The sequence below is a fragment of the Salvelinus fontinalis genome, chromosome 42, assembly GCF_029448725.1.
Source record: "Salvelinus fontinalis isolate EN_2023a chromosome 42, ASM2944872v1, whole genome shotgun sequence".
Lineage (NCBI taxonomy): Eukaryota > Metazoa > Chordata > Actinopteri > Salmoniformes > Salmonidae > Salvelinus > Salvelinus fontinalis.
The window spans coordinates 861,321-887,317 of NC_074706.1; the positions used below are offsets into that span (position 1 = coordinate 861,321).

A 25,997-nucleotide genomic window follows, 5' to 3' on the forward strand; every position below is an offset into this window, starting at 1 on the left:
TCATCCAACAATTCAGTAAAAACTCAACCGTTCCAGTTGTCAACTTGGGGTCCAGCAGCAGCCTCTCCCTGATCCAGCTTGTGTCCAGAACACAACACGTGCTCTTCTTTTATAGAAAGGGGAACAGGTCTGCTTAATCACTTCGTTAACCTGAAAGTAACCAGACAAAGTGAAATCTATCCAGGAGCATATTCAATGCAATAGCAACACAGGGCTATCTTCACCCTGTTAGACTCCCCCTTTCCTTTCAGCTTCCTACAGATTTGTTTACTCTGTACATCAACATGTTCAGGAGCTCCAGGACTACAAACATGGGTCATTATAATGTCCAGACAATAGATTTTACACTTCACCCTTGCTCCAAGTGGATATTGAGGGTTGGGTAGGCTTAACCAGTGAGGATGCAATGGCAAAAGACACCACCGGGGCTCTCGTCTCTCTTAATGAATCTGATTGGTCGAGGAGATTTTGAGTAACAGCTGGTTGAACCACTGAAAAGATCCTTGATTATCTTTTGGGACCCATGTAGGAGATCAACAGCCAAATATGAGCATTTGATATTGTGTTCATACTGTATGTAACTTGACAACAAAGACTGACTGTCAAAGATAATAAAGTAACTTGATTGGTGATACAGTAAACTCCTGATCCAGTGTGCTAAATGTAATGATGGTTCGGTACTGTTGAGAATCTTTGCACTAAATCGAAGCATGAAAATATCTGTAGCAGGTAAGAAGAATATACTTGAGTGACATCACTATACTTGAGTGACATCACTGTCAATCTTGTCAACTTGAACCTTATTTCCTGCACAAACCTCCTTCAAAATAGTCGACAGGTCTACCATCTCTTCTGTCTGGTACCAAAATTATTGACAGCCTTGATAAAGATGAGCAAAAACGACAGTGTAAAATAAATAACTAAAATACTGAGCTATATTGTATGCTCAAAAAAATTGCACAGTTATATTATTTCATACTAATACAATTGCTCAGAGAAAGATATTTTGTTTAACAAGTAATGTTTATTTTTCTCAAAAAGTTAAGGGTCAAAATGATTGACACCCCTAAAGATTCTAATCAATAAAGTAGTCCAATAAAGTATTTTTGACTACTTTATAGTATTTGGTCCCATATTCTTAGCATGAAATGACTACATCAAGCTTGACTCTACAAACTTGTTGGATGCATATGCAATTCGTTTAGGTTGTGTTTCAGATTATTTTGTGCCCAATAGAAATGAATGGTAAATAGTGTATTGTGTCATTTTTGAGTCACTTTTTGCAAATAAGAATCAAACAGGTTTCTTAACACTTCTATATTAATGTGGGTGCTACCATGATTACGGATAATCCGGGTAATGAACTAATGATGAATGATAAAGTTACAGAGGGTCAAAGATCATACCCTCACCGTGTAGACCTCTCAGGTCTCATTGCTCTCCTTTAATCCATAGAAAACATGTATCTTTTTAATCCTTTTAAATGTGTAGCTTTTAGTAATAAAACCTAGTGTGAAATAATATGTTAGGTTGATACAGTTGATGTGGCAGAAGATGATATCCTTTTACTGCTCTCTCTTTTCCTGCTTTAAGAAGATGGACAAGGCTACAAGCTTGCACTGCTGGTTACAACCAACCTGTCATGTGCAATTACCACACAAGGACAGAGAAAGTGTAGAATAATTCAATGCATACATAGCAGTAAATCACAATACATAATGGTGCTACTGTGAATCAAAATATAATACAGCAATACGGTTTAATTCATATATTCTTGATACGCATGAATGATTGTAAAGCCAAGAGGACTGTCCTGTAGTAGTAAGAAATGACAGTCTGGACTGCACTGAGGTGTAAATTCAGATGCCTCGTTATCTAGCTAGAATCATAGAAATACATTTTTTAAATCACATTAACGACTCTGCTATACAGTGTAAATTGACACAGTGCTGTTAAGGCTATAAAAACTGGAATACCAAATACAAATAATAATAACAATAACAATAATAATAATAGAAGAAGAAGATATAGCCATTTATCTTTGCATTTGATTCTGGAGACAGAATAAATAATGTGTATTATCTGACATGAATTACCATAATTCAGAAGAGCATCAATACTTCTATCTACAGTTGAAATCGGAAGTTTACATACACCTTAGCCAAATACATTTAAACTCAGTTTTCCACAATTCCTGACATTTAATCCTAGTAAAAATTCCCTGTCTTAGTTCAGTTAGGATCACCACTTTATTTTAATAATGTGAAATTTCAGAATAATAGCAGAGAGAATTATTTATTTCAGGTTTTATTTCTTTCATCACATTCCCAGTGGGTCAGAAGTTTACATACACTCAATTTGTATTTGGTAGCATTGCCTTTAAAATTGTTTAACTTGGGACAAACGTTTTGGGTAGCCTTCCACAAGCTTCCCACAGTAAGTTGGGTGAATTTTGTTCCATTCCTCCTGACAGAGTTGGTGTAACTGAGTCAGGTTTGTAGGCCTCCTTGCTCGCACACACACTTTTCAGTTCTGCCCACACATTTTCTATGGGATTGAGGACAGGGCTTTGTGATGGCCACTCCAATATCTTGACTTTGTTGTCCTTTAGCCATTTTGCCACAACTTTGGAAGTATGCTTGGGGTCATTGTCCATTTGGAAGACCCATTTGCGACCAAGCTTTAACTTCCTGACTGATGTCTTGAGATGTTGTTTCAATATATCCACCTCATTTTCCTACTTCATGATGCCATCTATTTTGTGAAGCGCACCAGTCCCTCCTGCAGGAAAGCACCCCCACAACATGATGCTGCCACCCCGTGCTTCACGGTTGGGATGGTGTTCTTCGGCTTGCAAACATCCACCTTTTTCCTCCAAACATAATGATGGTCATTATTGCCAAACAGTTCTATTTTTGTTTCATCAGAAAAGAGGACATTTCTCCAAAAAGTATGATCTTTGTCCCCATGTGAAGTTGGCTTCTTCCTTTCTGAGCGGCCTTCCAGGTTATGTCAATATAGAACTCGTTTTACTGTGGATATAGATACTTTTGTAACTGTTTCTTCCAGCATCTTCACAAGGGATTGTTGTTCTGGGATTGATTTGCACTTTTCGCACAAAAGTACGTTCATCTCTAGGAGACAGAATGCGTCTCCTTCCTGAGAAGTATGATGGCTGCGTGGTCCCATGGTGTTTATACTTGCGTACTATTGTTTGTACAGATGAACGTGGTACCTTCAGGCGTTTGGAAATTGCTCCCAAGGATGAACCAGACTTGTGGAGGTCTACAATATTTTGGCAATTTCTTGGCTAATTTCTTTTGATTTTCCCATGATGTCAAGCAAAGAGGCACTAAGTTTGAAGGTAGGCCTTTAAATTCATCCACAGGTACACCTCCAATTGACTAAATTGATGTCAATTAGCCTATCAGAAGCTTCTAAAGCCATGACATAATTTTCTGGAATTTTCCAAGCTGTTTAAAGGCACAGTCAACTTAATGTATGTAAAATTCTGACCCACTGGAATTGTGATACAGTGAATTATAAGTGAAATAATCTGTCTGTAAACAATTGTTGAAAAATTACTTGTGTCATGCACAAAGTAGATGTCCTAACCGACTTGCCAAAACTATAGTTTGTTATCCTGTTTGGGCTGTAAGCCCGACGTCGGAACGAAAATGACAACAGCTGCAGGGCGCGAAATTCAAAATCTATTTTTTTAAAATATTTAACTTTCACACATTAACAAGTCCAATACAGCATTTGAAAGATAAACATCTTGTCAATCCAGCCAACATGTCCGATTTTTTAAATGTTTCACAGAGAAAACACCACATATATTTATGTTAGCTCACCACCAAATACAAAAGTGGACAGACACGTATGATTATGATTATGATGTATGAATTATGATTCAAGTAGCATGCACAAGCCAACCGAACTAACCTAGAACCAACCTAAAGAACCTAGAAAAAACTACCTCAGATGACAGTCCTATAACATGTTACACAATAAATCTATGTTTTGTTCAAAAAATGTGCATATTTTAGCTATAAATCAGTTTTACATTGCAGCTCCCATCATAGCTACATCCTAGCTACAGTCTGAAATCGACCGGGAGTAGCCAGAGAAAATACAGACACCAACGTCAACTACTAATTACACCTCATAAAACATTTCAGAAAAACATATGGTGGATAGCTAATGAAAGACAAATATCGTGTGAATAGAGCCAATATTTCCGATTTTTGAAGTGTTTTACAGCGAAAACACAATATATATCGTTATATTAGCTTACAACATTAGCTAGCATACGGCAGCATTGATTCTAGTCAAGCGCTAGCATAGCACAGTTCGACAGATAAATGAAAAAGCATCCCAAATTGGGTCCTTATCTTTGTTGATCTTCCATCAGAATGTTGTAACGGGGTCCAATGTCCAGTACAGTCTTTAGTTGGGTTCCAGAACGAAATATTTCCCTCTTTGGTTAGCAAGCACAACGGCCGTGCGGCGCTAATCTGTCTTTCTTCAAAAGATTCTTCCAAAGCATCACGTCTAATGTCCAGAATAAATTGCAATAATATAATTAAAGTATATTGAAAAAACATACTTTAGGATGATTTTGTGACATGTATCAAATAATATCGTAGCTAGAGGTCATATTCACCTTAAACGAGCGTCTTCCATGAGCCGAGTCCAGATTCTGCCTCGTGCCCGGAATTTTTTTTTAACTGCGCAGGTCTCACAAGAAGATGTGGTATTCAGTCCATGGAAGAGATATTCGACTCCTTTCAACTCTCACTTCCGCATTACACCCAGATGAAGGCGTATGACGTGTTTCTACGGTCCTAAGTGTCATGACCTTGTATAGACAAGGTCTTGAAGAGACACATCGCATTTTGGAAATCTCAATTCGTCTGGGAAAATGGCTGTAAAAATAGTTCTGTTCCACTTAGAGAAATAATTCAAACGTCTTTAGAAACTATAGACTGTTATCTATCCAACAGTAGTAAATATATGCATATTGTAAAATCAAAAATTTCTTAAGAGGCCGTTTGAAAATGTGCACATATTTTCCAGTTTTTTCAATATTCACCCTGCAGCCTGAAGAAGTTTAACAAGAAATTTGTGGAGTGGTTGAAAAACAAGTTTTCAGGACTCCAACCTAAGTGTATGTAAACTTCCGACGTCAACTCTATCTATCTATCTATCTATCTATCTATCTATTTATCTATCTATCTAGCCAATTTATCTAGCTAGCTAAGGTTAGCAACTTAGCTTGTCACTTGGGCTGTCATTACTTTATGATGCTATAATGAAATGACTAGCTAGCTACGTGGCCCTGAGCAGGCTAGATCATTTTGAGGTGGCTAATGTTAGCTAGCTAGACAATCAACATAAGCTAAACCAAAAATGTAAACTATGATAACTTGTCAACTAGCAAGGGGTAATGTTAACTACAATACAGTGCCTTGAAAAGTAATCATCCCCATTGGCATTTTCCTATTTTGTTGCATTACAACCTGTAATTTAAATGAATTTTTTTATTTGGATTTCATGTAATGGACCTACACAAAATAGTCCAAATTGCTGAAGTGAAAAAAAATGTGTTTAATGTTTTTTTTATTATTGGAAAAGTGGTGCGTACATATGTATTCACCCCCTCTGTTATGAAGCCCCTAAATAAGATCTGGTGCAACCAATTACCATCAGAAGTCACATAATTAGTTTTAAAAAGTCCACCTGTGTGCAATCTGTAAGGATTTGTTTTTATTTTCTTAGTCAACCTTGTTTTATGTTTCGTTGTGTTCTTGAACGTGGCCCTGTTTCTTTGTGTTCTTGAACGTAGCCCTGTCTTTCATTTTTGTTCATTGATTTCACCTGTGTTAGTTACTCACCTGGTCTCATCAGCTGCTTATTTAGTTCAGTTCATTCTGTTTGTGCCTTTGTGAGGTATTGTTCGTTTTGATTCTACTAAGCCTTTTCCTAGCTTGTTTGTGAGAACCAGTTATAGCCTTCAGTCCTAGTTTAGATTCACCTGCCTGTTTGCCTACCTGTGTATGACCATTACCTGCCTGTGACCATGATTCCTTCCTTCTGCGAAGGCGAAATAAACACCTGCCATGCTCTGTGAGTGAATCTACACCTTTTTCTCCCTGAGTATTCATTAAGTGTCACATGATCTGTCACATGATCTCAGTATATATACACCTGTTCTGAAAGGCCCCAGAGTCTGCCACACCACTGAGCAAGGGGCACCACCAAGCAAGCGGCACCATGAAGACCAAGAAGCTCTCCAAACAGTTCAGGGACAAAGTTGTGGAGAAGTACAGTTCAGGGATGGGTTATAAAAAAAGATCAGAAACTTTGAACATTCCGCAGAGCACCATTAAATTCATTATTAAAACTTTGAAAGAATATGGCACCACGACAAACCTGCCAAGAGAGGGCCGCCCACCAAAACTCATGGAGCAGGCAAGGAGGGCATTCATCAGAGAGGCAACAAAGAGATCAAAGATAACCCTGGAGCTGCAAAGCTGCACAGCGGAGATTGGAGTATCTGTCCAAAGGACCACTTTAAGCCGTACACTCCACAAAGCTGGGCTTAAGAAAAAAATAAGCACACAAGTTTGGTGTTCGCCAAAAGGCATGTGGGAGACTCCCCAAACATATGGAAGAAGGTACTCTGGTCACTTGAGACAAAAATTGAGCTTTTTGGCTATCAAGGAAAATGCTATGTCTGGTGCAAACCCAACACCTCTCATCAACCCGATAACACCATCCCCACAGTGAAGCATGGTGGTGGTGGCAGCATCATGCTGTGAGGATGTTTTTCATCGGCAGGGACTGGGAAACTGGTCAGAATTTGAAGGAATGATGGATGGCGCTAAATACAGGGAAATTCTTGAGGGAAACCTGTTTCAGTCTCCAAGAGATTTGAGACTGGGACAGAAGTCCACCTTCCAGCAGGACAATGACCCTAAGCATACTGCTAAAGCAACACTCGAGAGGTTTAAGGGGAAACATTTAAATGTCTTGGAATGGCCTAGTCAAAGCCCAGACCTCAATCCAATTGAGTTTCTGTGGTATGACTTAAAGATTGCTGTACACCAGTGGAACCCATCCAACTTGAAGGAGCTGGAGCAGTTTTGCCTTGAAGAATGGACAAAAATCTCAGTGGCTAGATGTGCCAAGCTTATAGCGACATACACCAAGAGACTTGCAGCTGTAATTGCTGCAATAGGTGGCTCTACAAAATATTGTCTTGAGGGGGTGAATAGTTATGCACGCTCAAGTTTTCAGTTTTTTTGTCTTATTTCTTGTTTGTTTCACAATAAAAAATATTTTGCATCTTCAAAGTGGTAGGCATGTTGTGTAAATCAAATCATACAAACCCCCCAAAAATCCATTTTAATTCCAGGTTGTAAGGCAAGAAAATTGGAAAAATGCCAAGGGGTGAATACTTTTGCAAGCCACTCTGTCTTTGGTAGTTAGCTAGCAAGCACTAGCTTCAGTGTTACTACAAATTAGCTACCTTGGGTAATCAGATTTAGCTGGCTAGATATATCATGTGGTCAGGCCAGCTAGCGCTACCCGAATGACATAGGCTAAGGCTATTAACTGTAATTGTCAAAAAGGTTTGCCAAATGTAGGTCTAAATACCAATGTAGCCAAAATACACAAGTGATAGCCTCTGATGGCCGTTTATTTCTTGTCATCTGACAAAATGACACAGCTCAACTCAGCTCAGCCATAGACTGATGTAGCGATCAACAGTTACAACCGATAGGTGGCATAAAATAAACAATATATGGACACATCACATCCAAATAATTCGCAATGCAAACTCCATAGCCTTTTACATTGGATTTTCAATTCTTCCAATGCACCTTGCGCGGAAAGTAACATTTGTAACCGGTGTAAAATGGTTAGCTAGTTAGCGGTGCATGCTAGAAGCGTTTTGAATTTTCAAAGATTTTATTACATTTTTCCAAAGAATGTAAACATATGCGGACAAAATACAACAGACAGATGCACAGAAACATCAACTACTCCACACGTGCGCTGACCCACATGTTCCTACCACATCTATCTCCAGTGCTTGTAAGACTCTATGCCATATGGCCACAAATTGCACTATTCTAGAAACGTTTAAATCTGTGACATCACTCACTCTGAGACCTGAGACAAGTAGATGTTTCCCCTACTCTGCTTTTGTGGAGCGATAGGTACGCATTTTCGAATCTGAGAGTAAATACAGCTGTATATATTGATAAAAGTCACCTTGTCCGAGAGAGATTTACATGGTTATCAAAACATCACTCCAGGGTAAGCCTACACAAAACACGGACCTTTTAGTGTTTCTAAAATCCCCAATGGGAACCATTTATGGTGGTTAAAACGATTGGAACCATTTCCCTGTTTGACCGCTAGGTTTAATGGGTTATGACACCTCCATTGTAGGGCTTATATATCTTAGAGATAAGAAAGATCAGGACACATTATTATTAATTTTTATATATATATATATTTCACATGTATTACATGTATTTAACCCCTTATTTTTGGCACTAAACAGTCTTCATATATTCTGTAGCTTAGGCCGAGGCCAGGATTCAGCACTGCTGAATGGACAGCGCCTCTGGGCAGTTTAACTCTGTGGTGCTACACAGACAGCACCTCTGTCTAGACTATAATTGTTCCAGTTTGTGGACAGGCCAGGAGACGGTATGTGGGCACAGATTGTACAAAACTCTCTCTCAAACCCTTTCTCTGACCTTGGGAGTTAGAGGCACAAACTTTGAGACTCTCTAGCCCCAGCAGAAGTTACCCCAGGCTAAATACTGTCTGTTCACACCTCTACACCTGACCACTCTGTTTGGTTGCTAGGGGTGGTTGCTAGGAGGGTGGACGCCTGAAGGCCCTCTGAGAGGGCAAGCTCCTCAGGCTCTCACTGCAGCACCAGGAGTCAACAGCATGTAGACAAACCCCCTGGCTGCACCAACAGAGAGGTTGTCACCGGTGACCTCTCCCTCATGAACCTTGCTCAACCTTACTGTGGACTTTGCTGAGTCAGGGATCTTCTGATATAACTTATGCCCAGTGTGTATTACTATGTAACTACATGTCTATGTCCACCTGCGATGTGTATGTCTCTTTGTTACATCCTGGTGTAGTATATCATGTTACATTGTCCATTTATCCAGTCCTGTGTGCTTCAGCCAGGCAGTTTGCAAAGGCCTTAAAGATGGCCGCTGTGTTTGTGTGTTAGGTTAGCCTAGCCCTCTGTACATAGTGTGTTTACAACCTGTGCTATGCTTATCCTATTAGGCCTTTGCTAATTACTTAGTGCTACATGTTTACGCCAATACTTTCCATTTTCTACATTCCTGCTTTTTGCTACCGTAGCACTGCGTTGCTATAGCCTTACTGCTATATAACACATTGTAATATCCTGTCATACTATCTGCGTTGAGCCTTTTGAACTCTTTTGACTTATGACATATGCTGCTGTTACTGTTTATGATCTATCCTGTTGCCTAGTCACTTTATACCTACCTATATGTACATATCTACCTCAATTACCTCATACCCCCCAACTCATTGTGTATTTATTCCTCGTAGTATTGTTTTTCTATTATTTCTCTATTTTTCTCTCTGCATTGTTTGGAAGGGCCACTAAGTAAGCATTTCACTGTTAGTCTACACCTGTTGTTTACAAAGTGTGTGACAAATAAAATCAGATTTTTTATTTGATATGTGTATTTCTCTCTCTGTTCTGGAAACCACTATCACTTAGACTTTCACTCGTCCACTTCCTGGCTGCTGTGTGTGTGTGTGTCTTGAGTGAAGTAATAAATGTGTGAACTGTATCTGTCTCTATTGATCCAGTATCCCTACACATATGGTACTGGAACTGACCCTGTATATACACTGCTCAAAAAAATAAAGGGAACACTAAAATAACACATCCTAGATCTGAATGAATGAAATATTCTTATTAAATACTTTTTTCTTTACATAGTTGAATGTGCTGACAACAAAATCACACAAAAATTATCAATGGAAATCAAATTTGTCAACCCATGGAAGTCTGGATTTGGAGTCACACTCAAAATTAAAGTGGAAAACCACACTACAGGCTGTTCCAACTTTCATGTAATGTCCTTAGAACAAGTCAAAATGAGACTCAGTAGTGTGTGTGGCCTCCACGTGCCTGTATGACCTTCATACAACGCCTGGGCATGCTCCTGATGAGGTGGCGGATGGTCTCCTGAGGGATCTCCTCCCAGACCTGGACTAAAGCATCCGCCAACTCCTGGACAGTCTGTGGTGCAACGTGGCGTTGGTGGATGGAGCGAGACATGATGTCCCAGATGTGCTCAATTGGATTCAGGTCTGGGGAACGGGCGGGCCCATCCATAGCATCAATGCCTTCCTCTTGCAGGAACTGCTGACACACTCCAGCCACATGAGGTCTAGCATTGTCTTGCATTAGGAGGAACCCAGGGCCAACCGCACCAGCATATGGTCTCACAAGGGGTCTGAGGATCTCATCTCGGTACCTAATGGCAGTCAGGGTACCTCTGGCGAGCACATGGAGGGCTGTGCGGCCCCCCAAAGAAATGCCACCCCGCACCATGACTGACCCACCGCCAAACCGGTCATGCTGGAGGATGTTGCAGGCAGCAGAATGTTCCCCACGGCGTCTCCAGACTCTGTCACGTCTGTCACATGTGTGTGTGAACCTGCTTTCATCTGTGAAGAGCACAGGGCGCCAGTGGCGAATTTGCCAATCTTGGTGTTCTCTGGCAAATGCCAAACGTCCTGCACGATGTTGGGCTGTAAGCACAACCCCCACCTGTGGACGTCGGGCCCTCATACCACCCTCATGGAGTCTGTGTCTGACCGTTTGAGCAGACACATGCACATTTGTAGCCTGCTGGAGGTCATTTTGCAGGGCTCTGGCAGTGCACCTCCTTGCACAAAGGCGGAGGTAGCGGTCCTGCTGCTGGGTTGTTGCCCTCCTACGGCCTCCTCCACGTCTCCTGATGTACTGGCCTGTCTCCTGGTAGCGCCTCCATGCTCTGGACACTACGCTGACAGACACAGCAAACCTTCTTGCCACAGCTCGCATTGATGTGCCATCCTGGATGAGCTGCAGTACCTGAGCCACTTGTGTGGGTTGTAGACCCACACTACCACTAGAGTGCAAGCACCGCCAGCATTCAAAAGTGACTAAAACATCAGCCAGGAAGCATAGGAACTGAGAAGTGGTCTGTGGTCACCACCTGCAGAACCACTCCTTTATTGGGGGTGTCTTGCTAATTGCCTATAATTTCCATCTTTTGTCTATTCCATTTGCACAACAGCATGTGAAATTTATTGTCAATCAGTGTTGCTTCCTAAGTGGACAGTTTGATTTCACAGAAGTGTGATTGACTTGGAGTTACATTGTGTTGTTTAAGTGTTCCCTTTATTTTTTTGAGCAGTGTAGTACGCTTACTTCCTTTGTGTTCTTTCTTCTTTCTTCTTTTTATGTCTTGTGTGTTTTTGTTCCACCTTGTTATTGTTAGTTTTACATTGTTATTGATTACTGCATTGCTGTGGTTAGAGCTTGAAAGAAAGGCATTTTAATGTACTTGTGCATGTGACATTAAAAACTTGAAACTACTGGTCATTTCCGTCCTCTAACCGGGACGCTGGGACAGTTGCACCTATAATCTAAACCAGCACCTTTTATCAGAGACCACCACATGGTGACACTCCTTTTCACAGTTTGTTTTACACACACTGACTACATTTTACAAGTTTGTATAGGCTAATAAGCAGTTATTCTCATGTTTAGGTAGCCTAAAGGAAAACAGCATTTAGAAGTAATGATGAACCCAGATACTTCCACTGTGTTTTCGGATAGGCCTACATCAAACAAAATACAGAACGATTTGATTGAAGCATTTTCTAATGTAAGGACAGACGAATGGACTTCATTTACAAGTAAAGGTAGGCCTAAACGCATTTCCCAGGTATATGCTACTGTTGACATTGTGACCTGTCGTCTTTGCTGCTCATTTCATAATTGACCCGTGTTGGATCTGGAATGAAATCTGGTGTTGGATGTGCGATGCTCCTCGTTCATGTTTGATGATACCCCGTAATAAGACTACGCAATCTGACTCCATGAAGATGAATAGTAAATTGCAACCGAGACTCTCAAAGAGCTACAGGAATAGACTATCAAGAAAGGTCTGAGAATTGTCTATCAAAGGCAAATGGGTTTAATATCATTGTAAAAATGAACGATTCCATTATAAGGCAATACTGCAGCAGAGTGACATTGAGTGATCTTGGGACGGCCTCGTTGTCTCAATAGTATGTCTCTTGGTACACCCAACCTGAAAGAAGAGACAATTCCCGAGAGAAGAAACAAATGAGTTCGAGTTCATCTTGCCGCAATGCAAATCTCCACGAGACAAATTATATAATCCCGCACTTCCAATCCTACATGTCCTTGTCATGGTATTGTACAATAATTGACAGTGACGGCCAATTGTCGGCGTTAACTTAAAAGCTTGTTGTCGTCTATAGTCCCTGAGCACTTACCTCCTGGGTTCCGTCGCATGATGTATTTTCTAACCTCATCATAGATGAAGATGAGCAGGGTGTAGGGAAAGGCACATACCCACCAGAAAGGCCTGAGGAAAAAGACAAGGAAATAGAAATTAAAAGATTTGAGGTAAAAGTGAATGAAAGACAACTGGAAAGAGGTAAGGAAAATAAAAAAGAGAATAAATTGAGCGTAAATCTGGGAGCTGCATTTTCTCTCTTGGTTGGGTAGTAAACCCCATTACACTGGAGCTGTATTTTCTCTCTTGGTTGGGAAGTAAACCCCATTACACTGGAGCTTTATTTTCTCTCTTGGTTGGGAAGTAAACCCCATTACACTGGAGCTGTATTTTCTCTCTAGGTTGGGAAGTAAACCCCATTACACTGGAGCTGTGTTTTCTCTCTTGGTTGGGAAGTAAACCCCATTACACTGGAGCTGTATTTTCTCTCTTGGTTGGGAAGTAAACCCCATTACACTGGAGCTGTATTTTCTCTCTTGGTTGGGAAGTAAACCCCCATTACACTGGAGCTGTATTTTCTCTCTAGGTTGGGAAGTAAACCCCATTACACTGGAGCTGTGTTTTCTCTCTTGGTTGGGAAGTAAACCCCATTACACTGGAGCTGTATTTTCTCTCTTGGTTGGGTAGTAAACCCCATTACACTGGAGCTTTATTTTCTCTCTTGGTTGGGAAGTAAACCCCATTACACTGGAGCTGTGTTTTCTCTCTTGGTTGGGTAGTAAACCCCATTACACTGGAGCTGTATTTTCTCTCTTGTTTGGGCAGTAAACCCCACTACACTGGAGCTGTATTTTCTCTCTTGGTTGGGAAGTAAACCCCATTACACTGGAGCTGTATTTTCTCTCTTGTTTGGGCAGTAAACCCCATTACACTTCAGCTAGCTAGTGATCCCTAACTGATCCTGTGAGACCACAGTAGTTTCCGCCCTTTATAATATCCACTCATTTTGCACCTCATCTTTTAAAACAGAGGGTGACCTTTGTTCCAAGTTGGAATACAGAAGAACATAAGATAATCTGAAGGGTCTATTGCTCACTTGAGTGGGTACATTCTGATGGCAATGTCCATTCCAGGGCAGTAGGACAGGAAGAGAGCCAGGGCGGATTCGGAACAAAGTCCGAAGATGAGAACACGGTTCCTGAGGTGCAAGGAAAAAGTAATTCATTTTCATGGATTTAAAACCAACAGGGTGGATATTGATTTTTGAAGTGAGTCGCAGGGCTGTATGAACGTGTGTGTGTGTCTTAGGACCCAGACCACGGAGATCTATGTGTGTACTTACTTCATTAGTCCCTGCTGAAAGAAGGAGTTCTTCCTGGTCTTACAGACGACCAAAACGGCCCACTGTGCAATCACGACAGCGGCGAAGTAGGCTGTGTGGCAGGTGAACTCAATAATCTTTCTGCTCTCATATGTCTGAAGGATAAGGGAAGAGAGAGAGAGAGGGGGGAGAGAGAGAGAAAGAGAGCGCGAGAGAGGGGGAGAGGGGAAGTGATGTGAGTAGATAGGGAAACAGAGGGGAGAAGGGGGAACGTGTTTATTACAATGTTACTAAATGTGTGGTGAGAATGTGAGCCAGCGACAGCAGTGGCACCCACAAGCGCACAAAAGGAGGGATAATAGCAAGCTGTCTACGAAGTCCAAAGAGGACGTTGGGGGTTGTGTGGTGCAGTGCCGAGGCTACAGACCTGTCTCTCTGGCAGTGACTGTTCGTCCACTGACTATCCGTAATGCAAACTGTGCAACAACCCTGATCCATAATCCCAGCCATGACTTCCAAACCTTTTTTTATACTATATCACATTTATTGATTTATTTCGTTTTCTTGAATTTCCTGATGGAATAAACTTACTGGAATGAACAAAATAAAAAAAATGGGGGAGACTGAAAAAGTTCAAATGGAGAACTCATCACACAAGAAGGTACTCAAAACAAGGCTAATGCTAATCCCTTCATAGAAATGTAATGAAAAGAACAGGCTAGGAGCTATAAACCTGGCAATTTGACTGGTAAACTCATGCCAGCCCATCTATTATGCCATCATTGACTTGAATGGAGATGCTCTTTCTATTCATTCTCTTTCTATGAATCCGTTAGTAAGGTGACAGCGAGAAGGCAGAGCAGCGTTTGTGTACTCACCCACTGCTGGCCGTAGCTGTCCTCCAAGTCGTTGATATACTGGTTTTCCCAGTCCAAACGGATTCCTAGCAAATCCATGGGATAGAACCCGTTCTCAGCCATGATTACAAAGTATGTGAAGAAGCCGGCTGCGGCCAGCATCACTCCTGTGAGGAGGAAAAAGGAGGAGAGCATTTGGTAATACTTTATTTGGATAGTCCATCTGTGGATGCTCTACAGACTATCTACAGACTAACATCAGTAACATTTCAACTAACTATCTACTAACCCTAACCCTAGCCCTAACCATAACTTTACCTTACCCTAACCATGGCAAGCAGTTGCTAATCAACTGACAGTCTGTTGATAGTATCATGTTTTGTTGATAATACAGATGGACTATCCTAATAAAGTGTGACCAAGTATTTTGTCAGTGAAGAGACATGGATCAGATTGTAAATGTGCTATGAAACAGACTGGTCAACATTCAACTCATAAAGGTAAAAAGGAAGCCTTACCAAATTGACCATAGGCCACACTAATGAGTCTCTCGTTCACCAGTCGGTCTGTTTTGGGGTTCCGTGGCTGTCTCTTCATGATGTCGTTCTCAGCTTGTTCATAAGCCAGGGAGATAGCGGGGATCTTGAAGGTAACGATGGGAAAAGATCACCCGAATTAGAAACATATTGTTGGTCACTTCCATGTTTGTGAAAATATCTTCTGAACAACCTCTGAAATGATCACGGACATTGTTCGTGGTGATGCACCAGAACACACGATCAGATTGTTCACTAAGGAGGAATATCCACATCTGAAAGACCCACCATGTCAGTTCCCAGGTCAATGCAGAGGATGGTGACGGTCCCTAGGGCCAGTGGAATGTTGGCGAGGAGCAAGAAGAGGAAGGGGGTCATCTCTGGAATTTTACTTGACAGGGTGTAGGTGATGGACTTCTTCAAGTTGTCAAAGATCAGACGGCCTGGGGGGAAATAGAGGATGGAAGGGATAGTCAGGGTGATGACAGAAGGATGGAAAGACACAGCAGATTGATAATCATCGGCAGAGCTCCTCATACCCTCTTCAACACCAGTCACGATGGAGGCAAAGTTGTCATCCAGGAGGATCATGTCTGCAGCCTGCTTGGAGACGTCAGATCCAGAGATACCCATAGCAACACCGATGTCAGCCTTCCTCAGAGCAGGGGAATCATTCACACCATCACCTGTCACAGCCACAATGGCCCCCTGTGGATAAGTAAGAGGGGTGTTTAGTAGAATCGGACCCTTTTTTCAATTTTCACCTAAAATGACATACCCAAATCTAACTGCCTGTAGCTCAGGACCGGAAGCAAGCATATGCATATTCTTGATACCATTTGAAAGGAAACACTTTGACGTTTGTGGAAATGTGAAATGAATGTAGGAGAAACCAACACATTAGATCTGGTAAAAGAAAATACAAAGAAAAAAACATGCGTTCTTTTGTATTTTTTTTGTACCATCATCTTTTAAATGGAAGAGAAAGGCCATAATGTATTATTCCAGCACAGGCACAATTTCGATTTTGGCGGCTAGATGGCAGCAGTGTATGTGCAACATTTTAGACTGATCCAATGAACCATTTCATTTCTGTAAAAAAAATGTATAGACTGCCCAAATGTACTAATAATGGTTTATTAATAACTTTCAAGTTCATAACTGTGCACTCTCCTTAAAGATCTTAGCAACGGAAGATGCAATGATCCTGACTGACTCATAAGCATGGATTCATTAACTAAATAGTACCTGACGCTGGCAACCCTCCACAATAATCAGCTTCTGCTGAGGAGAAGTTCTGGCAAACACAATCTCAGTGTGATACTTCAGGATGTCATCCAACTCTTCGGCGGTCATGTCCTTCAGCTCTCCACCGTGGACAACACAGGCCTTGGCATCTCTGCATGGCACAAAGACGGAAAGTTAAAATATATGCTAAATATAACTGGCTTGTATTTTTCACAAAACGGCAAAATATAGGTTTCTGTCACTCCTCTTTAAGTCTAGACAGTGTGATGACATACACTGAAATGTTCCCGAACAAACTTCAACATACCTTGGGTTGACCTCAGAAACGGGGATTTTCAGACGAGCAGCAATTTCCTCAACAGTCTCGTTGCCCTCAGAGATTATGCCCACACCCTTGGCAATGGCCTTCGCAGTGATGGGATGATCCCCAGTGACCATGATAACCTAAGGGTAAGAGGGGAAGTTGAGTGGCCTGTTCACCGTGGCTGATATGTGTGATGGCCGAAGAGTCTTGAGTTTACCATGATATTGTCATACCTTGATTCCAGCACACCTGCACTTGCTCACAGCGTCAGGCACAGCAGCACGGGGAGGGTCAATCATGGACATGAGGCCAACGAAGCACAGATTCTCAGTGGGAAAGTTCACATCTTCACAGTCAAAGTCAAAGCCTTCTGGAAACTGGTCATCAGGGAGCTGGAAATGGGCGAAACCTGGAAAGGACGCAGAGGCAGAAACAACTTTGAACAAATTCTGCATGTTCAAGACTGTAACATTAGCTCCCAAACCTTTTAATGAATATGTTTCCATAATGGTTTGGGCCCTCTTACCCAGCACTCTCTCTCCCAGTCCTCCTAGCGCTTCGTAGGCTTTCTGAAATGATTCCTTTATCTCGTCATCCAGAGGATGTTCTTTGCCTTGGAGCAAGATGGTGGAGCAGCTGTCCAGGATCCTCTCAGGGGCTCCCTTCATCACCAGCAGATGATTGGACTCGCCGGCCATGTTGTTCTCATGAATGGAGAGCTAGTGGAAGATGAGATGACACCATGAAGAGGCTTGACTTTATTTTAAATAACTCAGCAGGTTACCAGTGAGCCTGGTAAAGTAAAGTTACGGCTACTTATTGGACGTAGATACCCAGTAGCAGTTACACACTGACTGGATGTAGATACCCAGTAGTAGTTACAAGCTGACCGGATGATTTCAGTTTTTACTTCCATTGTTTTTTTCCCATAGTTTTGTTCCTGTGAAACACATTGTGTTGCATTCCATGTCCAAAATGTGCTGTGTAAATAAATCTTGATTTGATTTGATTGACCAGATACTGTGTATAAAGAGCCCCCGTGGTTACCTGATATTTGTTGGTGGAGTTGAAGGGGATCTCAACGACTTTGCTGTACCTTTCTCTCATGTCTTTGACAGACCCACAGCACAGCTCGATACACTTCAGCAGGGCAGTCTCTGAGGCATCACCAGCCACATCTCTCTTGAGGATAGGTACGTTGTTCTGTTCTGCCAGGAAGACGGCGCGGTTGCACAGGCCAGCGACTCTAGCCAGGGCAGCCCAGGTGGCAGAGCTTTTGTCGAAAGAGGTCCCACTCTGGTTCTCTGTGGTGTCAGCGTCATGGATCTGGTTGTCGAACCACATGTGAGCCACGGTCATTCTGTTCTGAGTCAGGGTGCCAGTCTTGTCGGAGCAGATTGTGGAGGTGGAGCCCAGGGTCTCCACAGCTTCCAGATTCTTCACCAGGCAGTTCTTCTTGGCCATACGTTTGGCAGTCAGAGTTAGACACACCTAAGATGGAAATTCATAGCAGAGGGTTAAAGAATTGACAATTAGACAACATATGTTTTGTTGTTATAACAGAAAACATGTTTTGTCAAATGTTGTATACATTTTTTTCATTAAGTTTTTGTTAAACATGACTTTTCATCAGCACTCACAGTTACAGTAGCCAGGAGACCCTCTGGCACATTAGCGACGATGATTCCAATGAGGAAGATGATGGATGGCAGCCAACCATAGCCCAGAATGACGGAGAGGATTAAGAAAGTCACACCGAAGAAGACGGACACACCGGTGATGATTTCAATGAAGTGATCAATTTCAATTCCGAGAGGCGTCTGCCCACTTTCCAGACTCATGGCCAACGCGGCGATACGACCCATGATAGTGTGGTCACCAGTGTTGATGACGATACCTCTGGCAGTTCCTGGAAGGGTCAAAAATTGTGAATATGGTTTAGAACAGGGTTCTCCAACTGGCAGCCCGTGCGCCGAATTTGGAACGCGGGTGGTTTTATTTTGCCTTCCCTTGATTTCTGAGCAACAAAAAAATAAAATATATATAACAAAATTGTTAAAATAATATATAAAAAAACATTTTAATAATAAATATATATATTTATTATTATTTTTTAATTGGGGGGGGGGGGGGGGGGGGTTCATTGTTGGATTTAAAACTAAAGTTTAAACCCCCAGGAAATCAGCTCCAGGTGATTTTAATTTGGGAAATATGTTCACAAGTATTTCCAACCATAATAGAGAGACACGTGATCATATACAACTGTAAGCAAGGTTTGAAATTATGATGTTTTAGTCAAATAGGATATCTGTTTGGGCTTCTTGCAGCCAATTATGTTCCGGCTCCCTGACCATCTGCTCAAGAAAAAAAAATGGATGATTTGATGATTCCTTGTTTAGAATCACAAAGAGGCAATTCAGACAATGTTACACTTTTCCTATGCCTCCCTTTCCTACCCACTTCCCAGTAGTTGGTATTCAGACTTACTTTATGGAGGCCTTAACAAGGTTTCCTTGCAAGCACTGAATACATGTAATTAAACCTCAGAAAACACACCCACTTGGTGGCCTACCAATTCAATCAGGGAGTTTTTGTTTAATTCGTTTTTCTGTTAATTTATCTAAAGTAATCTCTTTAAATACTGTGTACCTTTAATTTGAATTTGATCGCCACAAGACTTGATTGTGGAGAATATGTTGAGAATATAAAACGATCGAGACAAATATGCGTTTTCAAGGCTGTTTCAGAACCCATGGGTACATTTTAAAACACTGATTTGACACATTATTGATGTTAGGGAATAATCATGAATCCTACTTCATGGAAAAAGAAAGGCTTTATGCACAAATAAAGGTGTTTGATTCATTCTGAAAGTTGCCACATTCAGTTAATCAATGGTAACGTTGAAAGTAGTCTAGCCAATAATAGTTTTATAATTATAATATGGAGAATAGTATAAAATAGTATGATATAATAAACAAACCCTAATTGCCCGCACTGATCATGGAACTGTGCAAAGTGTTGCGCTGTATCGGTTTGAGCTCCATAATGATTTAACAAGCCTACATGCCCCCGATTTATTTTTACAATTTGTATTTGGCCTTCATGAAATAGTATACACTATTAGTTGACCCTCAGCCACAGACACAAAGATGTGACAGCGTTTACAGATGAACGAGAGAAAGGTAGGCTAAATCAAACCATGTGAAGGAATGATACGAATGTAGAGAAGGGAATGAACACTAAACATATGTGGTTATTATGTACAGTCACCAACCGATAGCGGCTAATAAAGAAACAAGAAACGTTGGAGCATATGTTTAAAACATTCTAAAGGGCACAAAGGTTCAATTTGGCGCAACTCTTTACCTTGTCATCCCATTTGGCGTGTGTCTCCAAATTTAATCCCTGCAAGTTATAAGGCCATACAATAAAAAATCTGCATAACGGCACATATTTCATACTTCACTGTGGGGATTACTCATTTACCTAGCTATAATCAATTTATAAATTACAGTGCATGGTGTTACTTCTATCGGGGAAAAATAAAGTAGATGCTTTTCCACTTATAACCGGCATGTTTGCTCGACCTTATTAACGGTGATGGAATTATTTGGGTATTAAATCAAGGTCAGACACACCTCCGACACACCTCCATTTCTGGCGTTTCCCCCCATGCTTAAGTTCAATAGCAGAATACAAAACAGAATAGAAACAAATAAACAGTGCATAAAAAATGAATGAAGTTCAATATACGCGCTTTTAACTCCGGTCTGAATCCCCTCCTAAAATAACGAATTTCTACAAGTAATTTGAACTATTGAATAACTGCAGAGAGTTACAGACGGTATTTACCTTCAACACAGTTGGTAGAGAAGAAGGCGATGTTCCTGGTTTCCAGGGGGTTGTCATTGCTAAAATCGGGACTACGAGTTTGGGGCTCAGATTCACCAGTGAGTGAAGAGTTGTCCACCTGAGTGGGGAAAGAGAGTTGTGTCAATACAACAACCAATGAATTACATTTACGCGTGTGACACATGACTTGATGTATTTTTAAGTATCCACCTTGCAGCCGCTGGCAGAGATGATACGCAAATCAGCTGGTATCCTATCTCCTCCTTTCACCTCCACTATATCGCCAACCACCACTTCTTCTGTGTTGATGTTCTTCTTCTCACCGTCACGGACAACCAGGGCTTGCTACCAGGAAGAGGACACGATTAACATCCGTGCACGTAACTATATGATAGAGTTCTTCTCAGAGGTGTTTGAAAAGGCAGAAGTCTAACCTGCGGGACCAGGTTTTTGAAGGAGTCCATGATCTTTGAGCTCTTGGCCTCTTGGTAGTAGGAGAAACAACCGGTGATAATGACGACAACAGCGAGCACAAGACCCAGGTACAACTGTTAAGAAGAGGCAGAATGATTATGAGAATATTGTCTTATCATTAAGTAGGAAAAGCCTTTCAGGCACTGAGGCTTCCTCTCAAATTATCTCTGAATTCTATGATTGTATGATTCTCACATTAGCATTGGTCGGCTCTTCCTCTGAGGTGACCTGGATAATGTGGGCTATGAAGCAGAGCACAGCTCCGATCCACAGCAGCATGCAGAACCCGCCAAAGAGCTGCTTGCAGAACTTCACCCACTCAGGGGTAGTGCGGGGAGGAGTCAGGGAGTTTGGACCATCGCGAAGAAGGATCTCCTTAGCCCGAACCGAGGATAGACCCTAGGTGGGGGAAGGAGGAGAGAGGGAAAATGTAAAGGGAAGGGAAAGGAGGAGGGAGGGAAGGAGGAAAGCAAGGCACAAAGTAAGCAAAGGGATGTCACACAATCTGAAAACATATATTTTACTCCAAACTGTGTAAACTTTAGGAAGATATAGATATGTTTCATTTGTTATGATTCGGTGTTAGATAGTGATGTCATCGTGACTTAGAAGGCAGAGGAAGTGCTACCAACGCTACGACCTTGTGTCGTAACCTCCACGACTTCAATGCTCTTCCAAATTACAGTCAGCTTTCATCCTTAGGAGCTACTGATCCAACTGGTTGTCAATGTTAGAAACGGAGGCACACATAGATATTCACTCACCCTGGCTAAGTCTGTGCCGTATTTCCTGTTAAGTTCATCCAAGGTCAACTTGTGGTCATCCTAAATCAGAGAGAGAGAGAGAGAGAGAGAGCTTGTTGAACTAGGTTGTTATTTAATCTTTCCACATTGGCAGAAGTAAACAGAACATTTAGTGATGAAACACATTTCTCCAATAGTTTGAACGGATTCTATGTATGACAAGGTCATGCAGCATAGATTTTAATCTAAACCATAGAAGAGTCATTCGTTTCTGTATGATGGATGGAATCGCTCTGATTCATGACTGAATCCATTACTGAATGTTACCTTCTGCCCTGAAAAAGTACTGCACATTGCACGTATACGTTTTCTATTTCGCTACATGTAAGAAAGCAGTTTCCAACGATAGGCTACTGTTTCTCTCAAGTTTAAACATAGGCTATTGGGGTTTTAGAACTGCCCCCAAGACTATTTGCAGAGTAATAGTAAGTCAATGAAAATGCAAATGAGTGCCCAAATGCAAATGTAGAAACCAAACAGCTTTATACAGGCTTGATAGGTTGTGTGCTGCACCTTTTCTGGCCCACAGAGATTAATAGGCGTACACTGTAAAGGGGTTGCCGTGAATTTTACACTAACTTACAGGCAGCTAGTGGTAAGTTACTGTATTTAATATTGCCTACTGTTATATGAATAAAGTATCAAAGAAAGTACTGTGAAATGACAGTAAAATATTGTAACGACCCTGGGTTTATAAGCGTGGAAATCGACTCTGCCGCTCGAGTATGCTTTTGCGGCACTGTCGATAGCGCGCCGGACCTCGGGCTAGAAGGTTGAGGGTCCGAGACCTGCTCCCTGCTATTTCATTACACTGGTGTCAGAAGTCATTGGACCTTGCATCCACGACAGTGCGTGTGCTTGGCCGGTGGGCGCGTTCCTGTAAGACGTAGATTCGCAAACCAACGCGAGGACGCGCTCTTTGAAAGGAGGGAGTAGTGTAACGACCCTGGGTTTATAAGCGCGGAAATCGACTCTGCTGCACGAACATGCTTTTGCGTCACTGTCGATAGCGCGCCGGACCTCGGGCTAGAAGGTCGTGGGTTCGAGACCTGCTCCCTGCTGTTTCATTACAATATCATAGAATTTACTCTATTATACTGTTAAAAATAACACATATGTTATTGTCACACACTGGACAGGTTCAGGGAAATGTGTTGTTTTACAGTTATATATACAGTTAATGTTGGAAATGTGTGAAAAAGGGAATACATTCTGTCATTGGAATGGATGAAATGAATTGAGGGGAGAAGGAGTTTGTATTTCACAGTGTTTTACATGACATGGGATTGGTACAAGCAGGTTAGCTGTTAGGTAGTGCTTACACATTACAGCATATCAATTCATATTTTGTGTTTCATATCATTTGCACTTCTAGAGGCCTAAACAAAGGCTTTCAAACTGTCTGCGACTACAGGGCAAAACAGACCAAAATGACATAGTAAAATACTCAACCATCAAAGGTTTAAGACTTACTGCCACTTCAATATGTTCCCTATACATTTTAAATTGTTGGGGCACTACTACCACACACTAGTTAAATTGGTACAACATTCTCTCTAACGGGTTCAACAAATACAGCCTCTTACAAGGCAAGCCTCAAAATATGGCAATGAGCCAGAAACAACAATACCATGCACCCACTAGTGGTCAAAAGGTTCTAGGAGCTCCCAAAAAAATGTTATGGTACTGATTTCTGTGGGATGGAATTACAGTACCATTTGAAATACAGCAATTCTTTCCCCACCCAAATTACCGTATAACATTACTGCATTACTATATTATTTACTATAGTTTTTTTGGTTTCATTATCTTTGACGCAAAAGGGGAGGTTTTCTCCTTCAGGAAACCTACTGAAAAAATACTAAAAGAAAGCATTTTCCAACTTGTAGGATTGAAGTCTGAACGGATAATTTCTCACTTATGGGTGGCACACAATGCAATATTGGGGAATGGAATTGGCAGGGTAAATGCAAGTGAAATACTGTTGTAGTTGATAAAGTTAAATAAGTGTAGTGTTTTTGCGCACTGTTGTGTTTTTGTGAACATTACTGTAGTATTTTCTACAGTGTTTAAAAAACAACAATAATACTGTCATATTTACTATAGCATTCTACAGTATATTACAACATTCTACAGTAAGTAATACACATGATCGAGGGATACTACAATGTATAGTATTCTACAGTTTACTGTAGTATTCTATAGGTAGAACTGTAGTATTTTACAGTCAACTGTTGTCTTTTTTCATGTGGGAAAAAAACTTTTTTTTCGTTACAAAGCTTTACTTTGTCTTTTCTTATAGAAAACACAGAAATGTTTTAAGCTATGTCATTGTCTATATTTTAAACAAATTGCATATGGATTCATGTGCACTGTCCATGTCATCTAAATTAGATGAATAAATGAATAAATAATCCGTTTTCCTCACCAGGTCAACTTCCTTTTTCAGGTCATCCTTCTCCATCTTCTCCTTCGCTTTCTTCACCTGCTTTTCACTCTTCTTCTTTCCATCGTCCTCGGAGGTCGCCGCCAGTTTATAATCATCTTTCCCCTTCTGTATGTCAAAATACACGTTAATGATGAGAAGCTGTACACTATCAATGTGCCTCTTTGCAATTCAAGTATAGAAATTCCATTTAGAAATGTATAAAATCCCCTTAAGAAGCAGCCATTAACATAAAATATAGAGCTAAATATTTTTTGCAAGTATGAACTGTAAAATACATATTTTTAGTTCAGATGAAAAACAAACAAAATAAGTCAATTCAAATCCTGATAATCAAAAGTGCAATGCAGACTTACTACAAGCCCCATCCTTGCACCACTGTCTCAATCCCAGTGGTTTTGTGAAGATCATTTATTTCCTCCTTATCCTGAGAAACTCCACCTGTTGCACGTCTACACCTGTCTCTCTCCCTATTTCTCCACGTCTCGAGGCAACCAAGAGCTCCCTGGGTAGCTAACTGAGGTTTGAATATTTATATGGTTTACCTGGCCAAGGGGAGGTGCACAGGAGAAATGAATCAGATGTGTGGAGCAGGGACTGAGGATGGGAGGGGTTGGGGAGAAGGAGTTGGATCTGTGCCAATCTTCACCTGTACAGGTAGGTCATTTGACCATGAGCCTCCATAAAGATGCATCCCTGTCGGAAGTTGACGCTACTCACAATAAACAAATGGGTTCAAAATAACACAACCAGTGACCCAACCATTTGCCACTATAGTACCTACACTACCATGTGTAGGTAGTTGGAAGTTGACAGTACTCACAATAAACAAATGGGTTAAAAATACCCAACCAGTAATCCAACTATGGGTCACTATAGCACCTACCACATGTAGATATTTGAGTAGCAATCCGAACAATCTTCAAAATGTTCTTAAATGTGATGTTTTGGTGCCTCTAAGGCAATTCAGAAAGCTGCTTGAGGACCTGAATACTGATGAATGTGGTGTTTTGGTGCCTCTAAGGCAATTCAGAAAGCTGCTTGAGGACCTGAATACTGATGAATGTGGTGTTTTGGTGCCTCTAAGGCAATTCAGAAAGCTGCTTGAGGACCTGAATACTGATGAATGTGATGTTTTGGTGCCTCTAAGGCAATTCAGAAAGCTGCTTGAGGACCTGAATACTGATGAATGTGGTGTTTTGGTGCCTCTAAGGCAATTCAGAAAGCTGCTTGAGGACCTGAATACTGATGAATGTGATGTTTTGGTGCCTCTAAGGCAATTCAGAAAGCTGCTTGAGGACCTGAATACTGATGAATGTGGTGTTTTGTACGACCGTGTTTTTCTTTCTGCTTACATTTTGTGTTTATATTTTGATTTCTGTCATTTAGGACTCATCTGTAAAAGAAACATTGGTCTCAGTTTGACTCCATGATAAAATAAAGGTGAAATAAAATAAAGAAATTAAGGTATTTGTAAGTTTACAGAACTCTCACTGAAAACAAATATGTTAACAATAACCCAACCAGTAAAGGATGAGGACAATGAATGAACGGAGAACATCCTTTTCTCTCTGCAGTATTTGTCAC

At 41.2% G+C, this 25,997-nt stretch overlaps 1 protein-coding gene across 1 annotated transcript; it reads right to left on the reverse strand.

The window, feature by feature from the left end:
* Window positions 1-12,262: 12,262 nt before the first annotated feature.
* Window positions 12,263-24,911, reverse strand: LOC129841312 (sodium/potassium-transporting ATPase subunit alpha-1-like). The gene is made up of 21 exons (XM_055909522.1): window positions 24,767-24,911; window positions 24,393-24,518; window positions 21,926-21,985; window positions 21,357-21,560; window positions 21,122-21,235; window positions 20,898-21,032; window positions 20,688-20,805; window positions 18,473-18,741; window positions 17,880-18,323; window positions 17,359-17,551; window positions 17,066-17,241; window positions 16,836-16,972; window positions 16,529-16,679; window positions 15,820-15,988; window positions 15,569-15,723; window positions 15,263-15,386; window positions 14,766-14,911; window positions 13,909-14,042; window positions 13,663-13,764; window positions 12,604-12,695; window positions 12,263-12,395 (listed from the first exon to the last, which is right to left on the reverse strand). Exons 1-21 carry the CDS (start codon window positions 24,776-24,778, stop codon window positions 12,367-12,369), a joined length of 3,090 nt encoding a protein of 1,029 aa, XP_055765497.1. The 5' UTR covers window positions 24,779-24,911; the 3' UTR covers window positions 12,263-12,366.
* Window positions 24,912-25,997: the final 1,086 nt, after the last annotated feature.